This window comes from Lipophrys pholis, assembly GCF_963383615.2.
Source record: "Lipophrys pholis genome assembly, chromosome: 19".
In the NCBI taxonomy this organism is placed as follows: domain Eukaryota; kingdom Metazoa; phylum Chordata; class Actinopteri; order Blenniiformes; family Blenniidae; genus Lipophrys; species Lipophrys pholis.
In genome coordinates, this window is record NC_137647.1 from 10265108 (window position 1) to 10282528 (window position 17421).

General features: G+C 45.1%; 1 protein-coding gene across 3 annotated transcripts; it reads right to left on the minus strand.

The window, feature by feature from the left end:
• Window positions 1-1137: 1137 nt before the first annotated feature.
• gprc5ba (G protein-coupled receptor, class C, group 5, member Ba) lies at window positions 1138-13820 on the minus strand. Of its 3 annotated transcripts, XM_080488093.1 has the most exons (5): window positions 12878-13761; window positions 12648-12713; window positions 4127-5161; window positions 3776-3897; window positions 1138-2441 (listed from the first exon to the last, which is right to left on the minus strand). In XM_080488093.1, the coding sequence occupies exons 3-5, from the start codon at window positions 5157-5159 to the stop codon at window positions 2397-2399; spliced, it is 1200 nt and encodes a 399-aa protein (XP_080344219.1). In that variant the 5' UTR covers window positions 5160-5161; window positions 12648-12713; window positions 12878-13761; the 3' UTR covers window positions 1138-2396. The 3 variants fall into 3 exon arrangements, with proteins under 3 accessions (XP_080344219.1, XP_080344217.1, XP_080344218.1); XM_080488091.1 differs by lacking the exon at window positions 12648-12713 and having other exon boundaries at window positions 3752-3897; window positions 12878-13820; XM_080488092.1 differs by lacking the exon at window positions 12648-12713 and having other exon boundaries at window positions 12878-13780.
• Between the last annotated feature and the right edge of the window lie 3601 nt (window positions 13821-17421).

Sequence of the window (17421 nt, forward strand, 5' to 3'; positions counted from 1 at the left end):
AGACTGACTATAGGTGAGTTTGAAGTTAGTTTATCTTGCCCTCCCTGCTTTTTTTCTTAAGGTTATCCCTAAAGTATCACAAATAAAATTAGTGTAAGTGTCACAATTATTCACAGCCATCGTTGAGTTTCAGAAAAATTTGAAATAATCATGTGTTTGTATCCCCGTATCAGCAATGACTGGACCACTGTCTTGGCTGAGAATAGGAGGTACAACCAACAGAAATGACAACTCACATAATTTCCTTGAACATTAATCCAAGAACAAAAAAAAAAAAAAAAGCATATCTAGTGTTGGCAAAACAATTTCAATATGCTAGATTAAAAAAATAGAAGCATAAAGTAACAACAAGCAAATATATGAACACAAAGCAAACCATTAAAAACAAAGAGAAAATATTTCGCAGTGGTCAGTTATCCAGTGTGTCACTGGTCAAACTCCTACAGTTAGAAAAATAATAATAAGGGAAACGAGCAAGCAAAGCTTTACAGCACTACTATGTACACAGCTTCTCCAGTGAGAGAGAGAGCTGGTGTCAAGATGAAGGAACAGAGCGCGATACAGAGACTCCAATGAAACAAGAGTCCTTCTTGGCACGGGGACTTGAGCTATAGCTGACCACAGAGAGACAGCAGGAGCATGAAGATGAGAAGGAGCAGCAGGAGGAGGAGCAGGAGGAGGAGGGAGGAAGCGACACTTTGCCAGATAAAGAAGACAACCACATAATGCAGAGCAACACAGCCGCGTCCACATCACACGCAAACACACACCGACGCACCAGTGAGCGTTTTCTCACAGAGATTCGGAGGCTGAAGGAAGTCAGAGATTTGACAATCGCATAGACTTTCCCCCCATTATCTCCTTCCTTTTGCCCTCCTGATGTCCTCCGTCTCCTCCTCCTGTATTTGATCCTCCTCTTTCTACCTCGCACTATAAATCTGATCTTTCTAAGGCTCGAGGATATCTCCACTCACCAGCCACAGCTCTATAAATAGTCTGTCACTAACAGTTTGACAAATGCGTCTCCATCAGTGTTGTTTCTGTAGTTCTGTGCATCGCTGGAGACGCTAGTGGAGGAATATTTAGCACCAGAGAGCAACTTGGACTTTGATTTTCTTTTTCTTTTTTTTTTTCTTTCCCAGCCAACACTTGTGAAATCACAACACTCACGTACGCACACTAAAACACAGATGGAGGAACTCAGAATGAGAGACCATTTCATTTCCTCGCTCTGTTTCCTGCTGATACAAAGTGACAGTTTCTCTTGGCTGGTTCAAACCGCCAGTGGCCACTGGAGATGTGGGAGAGCACAGCGGTCTGACCTAGATTCATCAAGCAGACGCCTCCTCGCTGATGACTGACGCCCTCCTCGTCCAATCACGATCCACTCTGCTCCGTCCTATATCTAACAGCAGTTCATTAGCAGCTTGTGAGCCACCCTGTTCAGGTGCACGGGCTGCTTTGTCTTGCGTTTGCGGTCACTGGGAGCCTCTGCTCCAGCCACAGTTTGGGCTTCGCAGTCTGTGATTGCAAAGTGTCCATGCAGGTGGTAGGATGACGCAAGGTGAGAAGAGTTATTTGTTGTATTCACATACGGTGCGGGGAAATGCAGACCGGAGACGGAGAGGGAGAGGGAGGAAAGAGGCTCGGGGTAACAGTCTGCGGAGGGATGGTCTGCTGGAGCCGGAGAGCTGTAGGAAATGCACTCACACACACACACACACACACACACACACACACTCTTTCCTCTCATATACTGCACATATACACCCACAGAGGCTGGATTGTTTTTAAGAGGGCGGTGCTCGAGCTGTACAGTTGCCCATGTGCTCTGTCTTCACCTACACTGTGGATGGAAGGATGGAGGACAGAGCCAAATGTTTCCACTTTGAGTGCCAGCATTGTGAGGAGCAGCAGAAAAGACATCCTGCCTGACGCAACCAGAGACAGAGCAGGAGAAAAAAACAAAAACAAAAAAAAAACAAGAAAGAGAATTCACAGTTTTTAAGGATGCCTACAGTGCTAAGGAGTCAGAGGAGCAAATCAGACCAAAAAACAGGAGTACTGCATCTTGATATTTTAGGTTCTGACTCGGTGCTTTTTGTTTGTTTTGCTACTTGCTGGTCATGTTTGAAGTTAACTCTTCGTGTGCGAGAAAAGCTTCAGCTCTGTCCTCCATGCACTGCTGTCTCTCGGTCTCACTCACACTCATTCAATACATAATTGGCACACAGTCAGTGTTTAAGTCTGTACATGGAGTGACAAGGCCCTGTAGGCATCTGTGCTGTAAGTCCAATCCAGCTGGACAGGCTCCATGTCCTGGACCCCTCCCTCCTCATCCTCTCCATCCTCTTCTCTTTATTTTCTGTCACACATCCTCAATCCAATCCTCAGCCTCACCACAACTGCCTCCCGGTGTAGGTGGGAGGGGCAGAGGGTACCTGTAGGTAGAAGATAGAAGATCGTAAATGATTAACAGTCAGTCAGAATTACATATTGACACATACAGTAGCAGCATGCAGACCCCACTCACACCTGTGCACAAAACCCAGGGGTGGTGTGCTCTTTGGATTTGGATAAAATCTTTCCTGCTATTATCCATGGACGGCTTGAGGCAGACAAAAAGTTTCTATTGTTTTATGGACACAATACAACTACAAACGCTAATGTTTGACATCTGGGAACTACATTTTCTATCTAGTTTCACATTTGTATTTTTGACAAATAATTAAATTACCAAAAGCAATAGGCATGTCTGCAAAGCAACTATAAAGCCTGAGGCTGCCACTAATTACTTGTAATTATTAAGCACTGATTTAATCTGTTAAAGTCACATTGCATGGCAAACTGCCTCTCTGTATCTACTTTCTGCTAAGCTAAACTATCTCTTGGCAGCAGCTACATATTTAGTTTCCAGTGCAGTGGGTGGTATTGATTTCTCATCTCTCTGCAAGATAGTGACTATGCCTATCTCTTGAAATGTCAAACTCTTTTGTTGGCTTAGTCTTACATCCTGAAACCATAATCTGGCTTACTCTTGTATTCTTTCTTTTGGATGTTTAAATATATTTACATGATTTTTGTCTTTTGAATTGCTGTTGAAAATGGAGTTTCCTTCTGGTTATATTTTATGGCTTATGAGCGCGCCTCTCTTTGAGCATCTTTTAAGCGTGTTATGAAAATAAATTGTGCTTGGCTTTCAGCCAGAAAAACACTGTTCAGGCGAGGTAACATTATTTTATGCAAAGCTGATTAAGGAAGTGTCTGTGCTCCTTTTGTTGGCTAAATCTACACGCCAAACTGAAGGAGTAGTAACTGGAAGTGATCTTTCAGTTAGTAGGGAGTCGCTTTAGGGTTTTAGTTGTTGTGCAGGTTAACTTGAATAACAGGGACTGGAATGCAGGTCACCTTCTGGAGCCTGAGCAGCCGTTCATCCTGCATAATGACGAGTGCGGCTGATGATCGCATCACTCGGTGAACAGATAACACTTGCAGGTTATTTACACACAGGAAGTTCTCTCACAATCACCCAAACACAAATCAATGTCAGATGAGTGACCATTTGTGACAAACCCATTCGTGCACGTGCCCACAGAATACAATTGGCCCCAGCACGTGAGCATGCACACACACACTCACACCTCACCTCTCCCTCATTCTTGTGCAATGGCTTATGGTCCAGTACGCACAAATGTGCATGCAGTCCTGTCGGCGTGGTTGAATGAGAGAGCGGCGAGTAAGCGGCATGTACCTGTGACTGGGAGGATGTACTCACCGCTCCCCCGTTCAGGATCATGGTCATCTCGGTGGGCTGATAGACGTTGCTGCGGAAAGGAGCGCTTGGCCTGGCACCAGTGTTACTGCTGTGCTGCCCGGCACCGCCACCGCTCCTCAAGCCTGGCGTGGAATAGACCGAGGCGAACAGATTACTCACTGTGACTCAGAATGATCCCTGTCCCTCTTGAATAAAGAGACACTGCACCGCAAAACTCCTTCCTTTACTTATTTCTTGCTGAGCATGCAAATATTTTCTGGTGTTCTATTACTCACTTTGGCCTACATTTACCCTACAGGCTATCTGCACAAATGATGCCTGTCTGGACTAATTTACTGGATTTTGCCATACCTGCAGTATTCTCATCGTTGTATCCATAGCCCTGGTTCTCCACAAACTGCCTGTGAGATAGAGGGATGTCTTCATCGAAGCTTGTCTCTCTCATCCGCGTTGAATTTTGAGACGTGTCGAAATAGTCTGGTGCGGTGGGTTGGGGTGGCGGTTTTAGGCAGATGTGGGATTCGGGAATGGCGTGGAAGATCAGCAGCAGCCAGCCCTGAGCCACCAAAGCAATCGCCAGCGCAGGGTCATTCCAGTCCGGAGACCTGCCAAGCCATGCATTGCCATACAGGTAGAAGCCCACCCAGGCCACCCACAGCAGCAGCGACATCAGGCAGGCCACTAGCAGCCAGATGGCATTGCAGCGCCACTGACGAGTCTTCCCACACAGGGCCAGGGAGGCAGCAGTCAGCGCGGCTAGTAGGAGGGCGAGCACATAGCTGCAGGCTAGTGAGAAGTCCAGAGGCAGGTACTGACAGGCAGCTCTCCCCTCCCTCAACACAGTGAGAAGTAGCCACTCAGCAGCTATGATGCCCTGCACAGCACTCAAACCCAACGCCAGGCCTGTCAGGGCACAGCCCCCTGGGCTCCTCCGCTCCCGGCCGAGCCTGCGCAGACGGACACCCTGAACTAGCAAGCAGGAGAAGCAAACGGCGAAGAGAAGACCCCACAAGGCCCTGCGGAGCAGACATAGTGACTCATCCTGCTCAATCAGGTAAGCAAAGCTCAGACCGAACAAGCCAAGGATGCCGAGGAGCAGTAAAAGGATGGGTCCCACGCCGCTGCGCTTTTCAGCCTCGCTGATGTGCCGTAGACGACACAGTAGGACTAGAGCGAGTAAGATGGCAGCCAGCGCCCCACCGGCAGCGACAGATTCAACAGCCACTCCCCATATAGAGTCCAGATCACAGAGCAGGGTGTAGGGGCGCACCAGGCCCCAGCCGCAGCCTCTTGGGAGATTCGACTGGGGGTCATCAATGTTTTGACTGCTGGCCCGATGAGCAACAGACAGCAGCATCAGAAGGAAAACCTCTTGGAAGGCCATCTCTGAGAAATCAACAGAAGAGGAGACAGAGAGGGGGATGTTGTAGGCAACAAGGGGCAATGAGGGGGAATAGAGACAGTGAAAGAAAGGGAGACAAGGGGGAGAGAGGGAGAATACAGTGAGTCATCCTGGTCATAAACATTTGGAAAGCTATTGAGCTTCAGCAGTCAGTCAGTCCCATTGCAATCATCTCTCTGTGTGACAATGCAAACAATCAGCCACTGCTGTGTTTTAGAAAGAAAACAAAGGACAGTAGTTCATGCAGGGTGAATGACTGACGCCTTTGAAAATACACCAAAACACATCCTGTGTTACCAATAAAGGCCTATAGCCCTATAACCTTTTGTAAACCTCTCAAGGTTTTATTACCTTGCAAACTGCTTCACATAGAAGCGCTGATGTAAATGATAGCTATAAACTCAGATCTGTCAGTTCTTCAGCGTGCTGAGCATCTCGGTCCACAGCTCGTTCTGCAGACCAGCCACTGAGGCACAGACAGGTAAGCTGCAGCATCATGCATATTTTTATGGGAAGAGTGCGTACAAGCAGTTTCACTCACTATCAGACATCTGAGGGAATCTAGCAAGTTGTGAGACAACACATAATACACTGCACACAAATACACAGCGCCTCCAGCACAAGTACAAGTAGTCGTGTACTTTTGAAAGTGTCCCAGGGAAGAAAAAAAAAACCCCAAAACAGCAGCAGTGTGGTGCAAAATCAATGCTGTCTGAGTCTGCCTTTTTCTTTATTCATCACAGCTGTCACACTCACACACACACACACACACACAACAGAAAAATACACATTTCGTTTCATTGAGGGCTTTGCAGGGATGATCAGTGTTGTCGTTTCTCCTGACAGGCTGCGTGTTTTATGGGGGGTGGAGGTGGGGGGTGGTGGGGTGGTGGGGGGTGATCTGTATTTAAAGGCCCCACAACAACACACAAACACGCAAACCAATCTTCCTGCCAGGTTTCTGTCACAAAGCTTTCAGAAATTCTTTCCAAGCTGACTCTCGCATTAGTGTGTTAAACAATCAGCTCCCACAATGCACCTTTCTGTCCCCGCCACTCTGCAACACTGGATTGTTTATTTCGGAGAACATTAGTCCTGTGAATATATTTTGACGTCCAAAGTCTCACAGTGTCCGCAAATAGACTGTATCACAATATTTACATACCATGTGAAGGACACTGAATAGCCATAGCATCATGTTTTCCCTCCACACCAGTAAGTTACATGGTCAGACAGTCGAGGAGAAACCAGGTTTACACGAGCGTCAGTCTGTTCGGCATGTAGCTTATTAAATCAGGCAGACTGCAACAGGGAGAAGTACCCAAGACAGTCTGATGTATGTTATTAGACAGAGCATTGATGAAGTGCGGCGGATCAACAGCAAATAGACTAGAATTGGCTCCCTTGTCCATGCAACCCTGATTTGGATGGTATAAAAGTTCTGCTTTAGTTTTACCGCCCTAACACAGCGGTAGTCTTTAGGGCAATCTAACAGTGAAAAAAGTTTTCATGAGGTGGGATGTAAAACCTCCTGACTGGTTTATTTGAGAGTTAATATTAAAGCCATCAAGTGGCCAAGAGACATGACTGTAAACTGATGATACATTTTATTTAAAGTGGTTTAATAGGTATGAAGGCTTTCTAATGAATGTAAAATATTTGAAGGTGATGTGTCAGTTCTTCATATTTTATCCTCTGGGTTTAGTTTTTCATGAAACTGGAAGGTGGCTAAAACGAAAACACTGCTAAAGGAGCTCATGTCAGGTAATGTCCATAATGTGTGGTTTTTTTTTTTTAAATGTAGGTGTATTTTCATTCTTGGTCTCATGTAAACATATTTATGCAAACGCCTGCGATTTCTCTGAGCTCATTTCCAGTTTGAAAGTATTTTGAAAGACAGCACTTGTTTACAACAGAAAATATGATAATTCATTTCTTGGAGTCTCCCAGAGGCTTTATCAGTGAAATATGCATGTGTGCATATATGTTTTGTGCATATTCATTGGCTTAGAGCTCTTTCATGTAACCCTCAGAGACTCACACCCTCCAAAATTCTTCCTCACACCTCCTCATTACTAAAATTCCTCACTCCCTCGTTTCCTGCAGTTGTTTCCTGTTGTCTTCTGTCTTTGCTGCAGCAGCTCATAGCCGTTAGTGATTACTGGTCTACTTTAACATCAATCAGCGCTTACAGAGGGATGAGTCACCAAAGCTTCTTTACACAGAGACACAAACACCTGACAATGACATGCTATACAAAAACACTCCTGATGAACTCGTGCGTCCTCCATAATGCCATCTTTCTTCCGAATGGTGATAGCCATGGTTACGGCCCATCTCTAAATTACAGGAGTAAAACAAAAGGGAGAGGAGACAAAGAGTGAAGCACTCAGTCACTCATCCTCCACAAGCCGAGCAATCTGCTCATCTCTCTGGGTGTTTCAAGTCATTTTTTCTTATTTTTGCCACAGTTTTTGTCACGAAGCAGACACAAGTGCCGGCTCACAATCAGAGACTGGAGCTCATGTTCTGCACACTCGTGACTTTTCGACTCACTCACCCTCTCACCCAGTCACTCACTCTTGCACAGATGGTTGCTCTGGCTGCTTTTTGAGTGCGACTTGGCAGACTGGTGAGCTGAAAGCTGAAGGAGGCACACAGAGGGTCTGCCAGGGGGCCGAGCACTCAATCACATGCATGTGCAAAATCCCATATATACTGCATATCACACACCTATAGCACGTATGTTCACAAGTCTTCCTCTTTCCTTTATGCTCAAGTGAGCTGTATGAAGAGAGAGAGAGAGAGAGAGAGAGAGAGAGAGAGAGAGAGAGAGAGAGAGAGAGAGAGAGAGAGAGAGAGAGAGAGAGAGAGAGAGAGAGAGAGAGAGAGAGAGAGAGAGAGAGAGAGAGAGAGAGAGAGAGAGAGAGAGAGAGAGAGCGAGCCTCTGGCCTTCTGCTTTGTGCAGTACAAGGATGCTGCCGCCGTCTCATCCTCCCCTCCCCTCTATCTTTCGAGACATGTTTCCCTCTCTGTCATTGCCACTCTATGCAGCCATTTCTGTCCTCCCCTCCATTTAAAACCCTCCGTTCTGCTGGATTTCAATGCCACCCCTACTCCAGAAGAGCCAGAGCGGTGTCAGCCCTCTGCTGACAATTGTACATGGGCTATAAAGGATCTTCCTCACACACCTTCAATCCTCACATTTTATCTTTTCACTCTCACCGTCTAATCCTAAACCCGCCCCCTTTTTCCCTTCCATTTTGGCATCTTTTCCTTCCTTCCTTGTGCCCCTTCCTCCTCTCCCCCTCCCCACCTCTGTCCCTCCCATCCCCTCGCCTTTCTTCTTGCTGTGTCTCTTATGTAACCAAGGGAAGGATCCAGGAGCTCTGCTGCATGGCTGCTGTTTCTCAGGCATCATGTTCCTCAGTGCCAAGCAGCCTTCTGACACTCTCAAGTCCATCTTTAGTTTTGTATGTTGCACGTAGCAGTGTCACATGCATTTGTTGCTGCACGTTATGCTCCCTCCCCTTCAAACACACACACACACACACACACACACACACACACACACACACACACACACACACACACACACACACACACACACACACACACACACACACACACACACACACACACACACACACACACACATTGGCACCATGCCCATGTGTGTTGCCTCTATTTACATGCAAATGTACCATTCGTCTTGGATGGCATGTATTATGCATGCGTCTGTATAGGCAGCACATTCTGACACAGAGCTGAATGTGGAAAGTATGCGGCGTGCAGTCCTTATAACGCTGCTGTTAACACACAACGGGAATACAAGCGTGAGAGTGCAAATGTGCAGCATTGCAGTCATTCAGATCCGCTCCAGGCTGGATACGCACGGATAGGGGGGGAAATGTAGCAAGCCGTCCTGTCCAATTACAACCTCCTATAATTATCAGACCCAGTACACAACCAGATGCTGTCTAATTACTGCGGTGATAATTGGGAATGTTATTGCATTTTGACGACTCGCTTTAGTTCTCATTTTTCTCCAACTGTTTCAACTATTTTGACAATCATGGATGAGAAGAGAGAATGTATTGCAGGTATAAGGGAAGGATTGTAGGGCAACTCGTATATGGAAACATCTTGATCCCGTTGACAGGTAACGATAAAGAGGCTCCTGGCATCTGTTTCGCTTGTGACACCGCCTTCTTCATTTAAGTGGGCACAATAAGCAAATGGATTCACTCTAAAAAAAAAAAAAAAGTAATAAAGATCTGACTGTCTCATTAGTGACTCTAACCATTCTGTTTTTTTTAGTCTTGCATCATCTTTCTTTTATAAAGGATCAAGAAAAAAAAAGTTGCAAGTGGAACACTTAACGGGACAGTTATTTAATAACTGAAAATGTCAGATTTACGAAACTCTACCAGCTTGTTTCCAGTTTACTATTAACCAAAAATACAGTTATGTGCAGTTGATGTAGGAATCATCCACCGTTTGTGCTTTTAAGTTCCCTTAAAGAAGTAGTTTGCAGAAAAAATGTATATATTAATAAGAGCATATTTGATGAATGCTCTCACGAGTTCATCTTGATTCATAAACTTCTCAAGCAAACATATGTTTACCTTACAATAATTCGGTGGCTGAACAACAACGACAAACTTCATCAGTTTAGTTTGAGGGCTGAACATGATTTCTGAAAACTAGCCAGTTTATCGGGTATAAACCTTTCAAACTGCCATCACTTTGACTTTTCTTAAAGCAGCTTTATAAGTTATTTTGTTTTGTCTTTATGTTTTGTTTTTGTTTTGGGGGGGGGGGGTTGCCTTGTTTTACTTGAGGAAATTGCAAATGTTGTAGTATTATGAAGTGATTGGTGGAATCTTGAAAAATTAATATGTCTTTTAAATTAAATGGAGTGATTGTAGGCATACTCTTACAGAGAGGAGCTTTCTGTCTCAGTCAAGGACACTTTCACACAAGGCATGTTCTAATTCTTGAACTTAACTTTGCAAAGAAGACCTCTCAGCGGTGCTTTCAGGGAGTGTTGAAAACCCAAATCTAATATTATATTTCTCATACAAGGTTACTGAAATGAAGCGTTCTGCTCATTAAGATCCTATTGGTGTTCCTGTTTCGAATGTTAAAGTAATGAATTTAGCTCACCACTGCAAATGTTGGTACCTTCTTATTGAATTAACAACAAACACAAAATCCACCCGACCATCGAATCTGTTTAAGTTTGTAGCAAATCTCTTTACATGTCTAACCTCCAGGGTGGCCTCACTTTTCTTTCACAGCTGTTAGTGACAGGTGAGGCTACATGGGAATATAAGTGTGAAGAGAAGGGACAAGGGGAAGAGATGCAGTAGATGTGTGACGTTGCTGAAATATTGAGGAGCTGTATGAAGAGTTTTTAGGAACAAATAGGCTCACAAGGAAAGAGAATTTTGGAAGAAACAAATGAACAAAATGCTGAAAGGCTGGACTAAAAATGAGGTGGGCCATTCACGGCACCAACCTCCCGGGCACCTCAATGAAGAAACTGACAGTGGAAGTATTCTCCTCAGCCGCTTCAGACATCTACGACCACCCTAATTAGGCCTCATTACCATGTGACTAGGCTCACAGCAAGACCATATGCTAATTGAGTTGGCAATTAACTGTGCCAATGTTTAATCTGCGACCCTCGCTCTCCTCCCTCTACTCCCTTTTGCCTTTTTTCCCCCTGAAACATCGATAACAAACAAGAGGTGACCAGTCAGATGTGAAGGCATCCAACAACTACACCCAAATGTCCCTGGAAGCAGAGCCAGCGCTCCGGTGTCATGTGGTCCACCTCTGATATGAATGAGCATCTTCCATTATAGACAAAGTGAGGGCTGGGATAAATTGGGGAAGGGGGGTGGGCAGATCACACGAGCCCGGGGAGATCAGATTTGGTTAGTGAGCGTGATTGTGATCAGAGGAGCAAGAGAAAAAGAGGAACAGCCGGATGTGCAGAGGAAGAATTGGAGCGAGCCTTGTGCCTGGAGCATGTGTGTGTGTGTGTGTGTGTGTGTGTGTGTGTGTGTGTGTGTGTGTGTGTGTGTGTGTGTGTGTGTGTGTGTGTGTGTGTGCGTGTGTGTGTGTGGGTGCGTGTGCGTGTGCGTGTGCGTGTGCGTGTGCGTGTGCGTGTGCGTGTGCGCGCGCATTGGAAGGAGGGGTGAGTGTATGAATATAAATGCACGTATGAAAGGAGAAGCAAGGAAGTTCCCATGTATGTGACAACTGCACTCTGGCTTGCACACTCATCCGTGTCGTGTATTTGTGGCTCCACACACACACACACACACACACACACACACACACACACACACACACACACACACACACACACACACACACACACACACACACACACACACACACACACACACACACACACACAATCGTCCAAATAAGGTACATATGGCGTCAGCCCAGAGGACATGCTGTAGCTCCATCTTTTCCCAAGAGGGGGCTAACTAACTCATAAATGCACCGTCAGAGAATAAACAGCCCCACTCTGTTGAATATTGATCAATGATGGAAATCAGAAGACTCCAAAATAGGCCCAAGAGCTTTCATAGTACACAAGTCCAGTTCTGACAATGGCCTGGGATATGTATATCATCTATTTATTAACCAACTCTCTCATAAGTGAGTTCATGCACTGACACCAATGTACATACAAGCTTCCTTCATGTAATTAGACCCAAGTGGGCATTTAATTGCAATTTCTGGACATCATGGAGGACTGTTCTTGTTGTTTATGAGTCTGGCGTGGGAGAGACACATCTTCTAAAGGGGGACACCCTTGGTTTTAGCTGACCTAAGGAGCAGCTTAATGCAAACACACGTTTAGAGAATGCTCTTTTTTCTCTCATTTTTTTTTTAGCACACCCCCTCTCTAAACAATACAGGCCACATGGGAGGGTCCCTGGGGGGTTCCAGATGAGTGTGTTTGTTTGAGGGGAACCATTGTTACTGAGATGTGTGTGTGTGTGTGTGTGTGTGTGTGTGTGTGTGTGTGTGTGTGTGTGTGTGTGTGTGTGTGTGTGTGTGTGTGTGTGTGTGTGTGTGTGTGTGTGTGTGTGTGTGTGAAATCCAAAAATAAAGAATGACATCCAACCTCTAAACTTAAGGATAAGAGATTTGATTGGCACTCCTGAAATATATCAGAGTATTTTGAGATAAAAATGGAGGCGCGGCCACTGAATGAGACCCAACATTTTGTGTTGCTTTTTTTTTTTATATCCTCGTGAGAAAAGAAATGAGCCAAAGCAAATTTGACATCCGTTTTGACACAGACCCAATAATCCATCCACATACAATATTTGTAAGCTTAATGACCCTAGAGGACAGAGCCATGTGCCAAGCTCTGTGCGTAAATACATATTCCTGCAACGTGTCTGTAACACTGTGTGCCCTCTCTGCTTCACACACCTATGCATTTGGCGCATCGACGTTTCCTTTCTCCCTCCCAGGATGCAACCTCCACCTCGATTAAACCTCACATAAAAACAGAATATTATTTTTTTTAAGCATACATAGACAGACGTGCTTTCAAATGATCCCCCTATGTGGGATTTGCGACTATATGTCCAGCACTCACCCCCCTGCCCCTCGTTTTAGTGAATCAGTATTCTCTGGGCTACATGGTGAGCAGCACGTACCTTGATCGATGTAAACAGATGAGATCTAGAGGAGAGAGAGGAAAAAAAACCACGGATGCACAGTTGTTGGGTTTGATAGGAGACCGTTTTTTTTTTTTAAATGTCACATGTCGGAATGAGCTCCTCTCGCTGTGTTTGCGCGTTTTGTCTCCATCCACATGGACAAGTGCGCGACGAGCCCAGATGATTCCTCCAGCTTACAAGCGGACAGGAGCCCCGTTATTCAGCCCGTCAGTGAGAATGAATGTAAGTCCACACAGGGGGGAAAAAGAACGCAACGAGGGTGCAAGGATTAAAAATATGGAGGGTATTCTTTATCGTTTTCCCTCTAAATCCTTTGTCCAGCGGTGCGCATCTTTGACTTTCACTCTGCAGCAGCGGCGGCGGAGCTCTCGCCAAAATAAATCAAATACACGGCGCCTGGAAATCCTGCGATGCGCAAAATCGGCGCCCCCATAACCATCAGGATCCCCTGAATATGGCGCTAAATGTCCCGGTCGACGCTCAAGCGCTCCTCGCTGCTCCTCTTCTCCCGACTGAGCGCATCACCAAAAAACTGCGCTCCGCATAACGTGCGTAATGATAATCCTTGTACGCACCCACACATATGCACACACAAGAGAAAGTGACAGCTCCCCCAGAGCCTCCACAGCCCCGCCGGTCACTCCTGGTTTCGCCCTCACTTTACAACTATTTTACATTGGAATTGTCATCTGGAATTCCATTAAATCAGGGGCACCGCGTGCACATACACACACACATCCATTAAAAAATAAAAATAAAAAATCCACTGTCTTCATGTCACCGGCACAAACTGTGCGCACAGTTTGGAGCCTATTAGTGCTGCTCTGTTTTATCCCTCTGGTGAAGTACTGTTTTTACTTATGTGGACTGCACTGAGTCAAACAAAACACGCCGACACGACGTCAAGTTAATGTGTTCTGATCCACTTTCCGGCTACATCTTTGAAAATAAAGCTCTAGACCGAGGTCACGACAGGGAGGCGTGATCAGAAGCAGAACACCTGGTCAAAAAGATATTGCTGGAAAAGTGGTCAAAATAACAATAAAATTAAACTGTTTCGTTTAAAATATAATTGCCCTTTAATCAGTGAACCGTTTATTATTAACAGTAAGATAACACAGTTATCTGCAGCAGGAATATTGGGCTCAGGCTGCACGGTGGAAGCTCACAGAGAGAAGGTCTGGGTTGAATTACCAGATGAGCCTTTCTGTATGGAGTTTGCATGTTTTCTCTGTGTGTGCATGTGTTTCCTCCAGGTACTCCGGTTTCCTCAACATGTATGTGAGGGGTTTACTGGTGACCCTAAAATGCCCCCAGGTGTGAATGTGGGTGCGTGTGTGTGTGTCTGCCTCCGTGTGTTTGCCCGTTGCTGGACCGGCATCTTGTTCAGGGTGTATCGCACACTCGCCCACAGTAAACTGGGATTGGCAGCTGAACAGAAAAATGCAGTTCAGAAGATGGGTGGATGGATATTGAGCTCAGTTGTTTGTCTCAAGCCTCTATGGGTGGACAGAGGCTGCTCAAGCCACTGACGTAGGATGACCCTAATACTGCAAAAAAGCATGCACCACCTGCATGAATGGAACTAAAAGGAAAATGCTGCTGTTTCACTTTATGAGCTCTTTTTTTTAACAACTTCTCTTCGACCAATTGTCTTATTTTGAAAGTAATCCAGACGCTCTTCCTGTGTTCCTCTGGTGATCTATGAGAACTTCACACTGCCACAAACTGCTGCGATGCCTATTATTTCTCACTCACATCACATGGTTGTTGCCTCAGCTGCTCCAGTCCATCGAGCAGGAAGATTTTCCGTGGAGTGACCCCCCCCCCCCCCCCCCCCTCCCCAACACACACACACACACACACACACACACACACACACACACACACACACACACACACACACACACACACACACACACACACACACACACACACACACAGTTTGTAGAATGGTGACATGGAGACATTTCTCCTCACCTTCAGATCCATGCACAACCTCACCCGTTCTATCTCACTGACCTCCTCCATTCATACATTCCGACCTGTACAAACTTCTCTGCCCCTCTTCAGACCAAGTACCAGACATGGCCGGGGACAGGGCAAACCAAATCACAATAATGTCAACACCTTCAAATACTGAAAAAGTCGTCTTTTGAACATCTTCTTTTAATGTTCTAACTGTATTTGCACGCTCACTGCTCGCCCTGCATTATTATTTATCATTATTTCACACAGAGAACCTACTGCAGCCATGATGTTTATGACCAGGTGATCAGTAGCCAAACATATAGAGAATGGTTTGATCAACATCACCAAACAAACAACAGAGTCCACTTCACTCTCATATATTTCGGATTGCCCCCTCATTGTCTCTCCCACTTTCCCCACTTTCTCTTTCTTGTATACAAAATGTGCAAGTGGACGTCCAGAGACACGCCATGCAGGCGGTGGGCAGTTAGGAGGCGTATCATATGTGGAGTGGCAGCTGAGGATGTGAGACTAATCTGACAGGTGCAGGCCGAGAGAGTGACAGCATGGGAAGAGGGGGTGGAGGAAGAGGATGAGGAGGAGGGGGTCACTGCTCGGTAAGGACGACTGAGGAGATTAATGGTTCTCTCTCCTCGCTATCAGCAGACAGGCCCCTGCAGTACTTAATCAACACCATCCTTATTCCTCATCGTCTTTATGAGAGCGTTGTGAGCAGAACAGGAAACTCTCACACAGTTAATCACAATAGAGGGTAATGAAAGTATGTTCCTATGAGAATACATCGTCAGATTAAATTAATAGGGTAATTAACAGGTTTATTACCATGTAATTACTGACTGTGTTGCAGGGCAGGGGCATTAGACTATGTGCTGCAGGACAAAGTGGCCAAATTGATGTATTTAGTATGTGTGAGATGAATTGCAGCTGAATTTGATCTACTGTCCCATAGATCCTCCTGGTGAGTATGTAATTAAAGTGAGCTCCATGTGGGCATTTACCAGTCCTCGGAGAAAACAAGATAACGTCTAGTCGATGCTTTCCTGTATTGAACTGTAAGATATTTTGAAAAATCCTTATATTTTGGGATGTTTTCATGTCTATTAGTTAAGTGAATAAGAACAAAGCAGATTTAATATACGCAGAAGTAGTTTTGTTGTATTTGTGGTTTCATTGTTGGCTGAGTTTGATATTAATGCAAAATGCTGATATTTCATGACATGCTCATGCAGAACTTAATCTCATGGATTGTCTTGACCACTCTGCGATGAATACATAGATCTTAATCTCAGACCCTTCTGAATAAATTAAGCTCAGACTGAAAGGTGATATCTAAACTTGAATCTACAGTGCAGTGAGACTGTCAGCGTTGAACCTCAGATGAAAGCTGTCGGCGGAGAACTTCTGCCTTGCGGTATTTATAGAGGGTGACAAGGTACCGGCTCCATGTGATCATGTGTAAGTCTCAGTTGATGACTAATATAACTTCACAGGCAGGTTCTGGACTAACTTTGGCTCTGCCCGATGAGTTGTTGTCCTTTCAGGAGGACGCCACATGGAGTTGAGGTGTCTTGTGTCACAGTAACATACAGGAGCTGTCTGTCACATTCCTTTTGGATTATTCATCACCTTGTCTCAGAAATTCTGTCTGTCTGCCTGTTTTTTTTGTTTGTTTTTTTTCTGTAAAATTCACAGCCTTCACATATGTTTGTCTGTGTTTCAATTCTTTTGTTTCCTCTCTCTCTTTCTCACTCATCTTTCCTGTATTACACGCCTTGGCGCTGCCCGGAGGTTACCCCGTCGTGTCAAGGAAGGCCTCGCTTGCCTCCAAACAACAAACCTCGCAGTGACAGCGGGGTGGCTGACATAGGCTGCATGTTGCATCTGTTTCCAGGGACAAGCATCAGAATGAGAGCCTCTGACCTCACAGGATGTATTAACTATGACAGGATGCAGGTGTCCAAAATTAGCAGGAAGGGAGTCTAATTTTAAAAAAGGCACTTTGATTCCAGACACCCATCCCTTTTTACAGACTGCGATGTGTCCAACGGGGAGAGAGGATGTGGAGTGTGATAGTGGTGCTGCTTGCGTAGGAGAAAATATATCAGCCGAGCAACATTTAGTTTTGTAGATACATTCATTCATCAAGTGACGATTTCATCTTGAGTGAGCAGGGCCAGTAAAATAATGCCACAATAACCTTTAAATGTGAACTTGAAGAAGTAGTCAATAAAATGTCTATATTTTCACTAAACCAAACAATTACTATTGAAATTATCTATAAACTCAACATAAATCACATTTTCAGTGATACAATCACGGTGCTAAATACAGTGAAACGTCCAAAAGACTTATATATTATGCAGGTTTTTACAAGCTCACTCTGACAACATGGCTTTGAGTAATGAGGTAGCAACCTTTAATGGCGACATCACTGACATCTCAGCTCAGGTCTCAGTGTCGTGTAGTATTGTGAAATGTACTTCATTCCAAAAGTTTAAAAATAAAAATCTACTGTCGTGATGCTTAAT

What these genes read in the sequence shown, in the direction of transcription:
- gprc5ba (XM_080488091.1), bottom strand. Translation starts at nt 5,159, where the DNA reads ATGGCCTTCCAAGAGGTTTTCCTTCTGATGCTGCTGTCTGTTGCTCAT. An exon ending in CAACGATGAGAATACTGCAG is followed by an intron (nt 3,898 to 4,126) that starts GTATGGCAAAAT and finishes ATTCCACGCCAG; the next exon opens with GCTTGAGGAGCGGTGGCGGT. An exon ending in GTACATCCTCCCAGTCACAG is followed by an intron (nt 2,442 to 3,751) that starts GTACATGCCGCT and finishes TTCTACCTACAG; the next exon opens with GTACCCTCTGCCCCTCCCAC.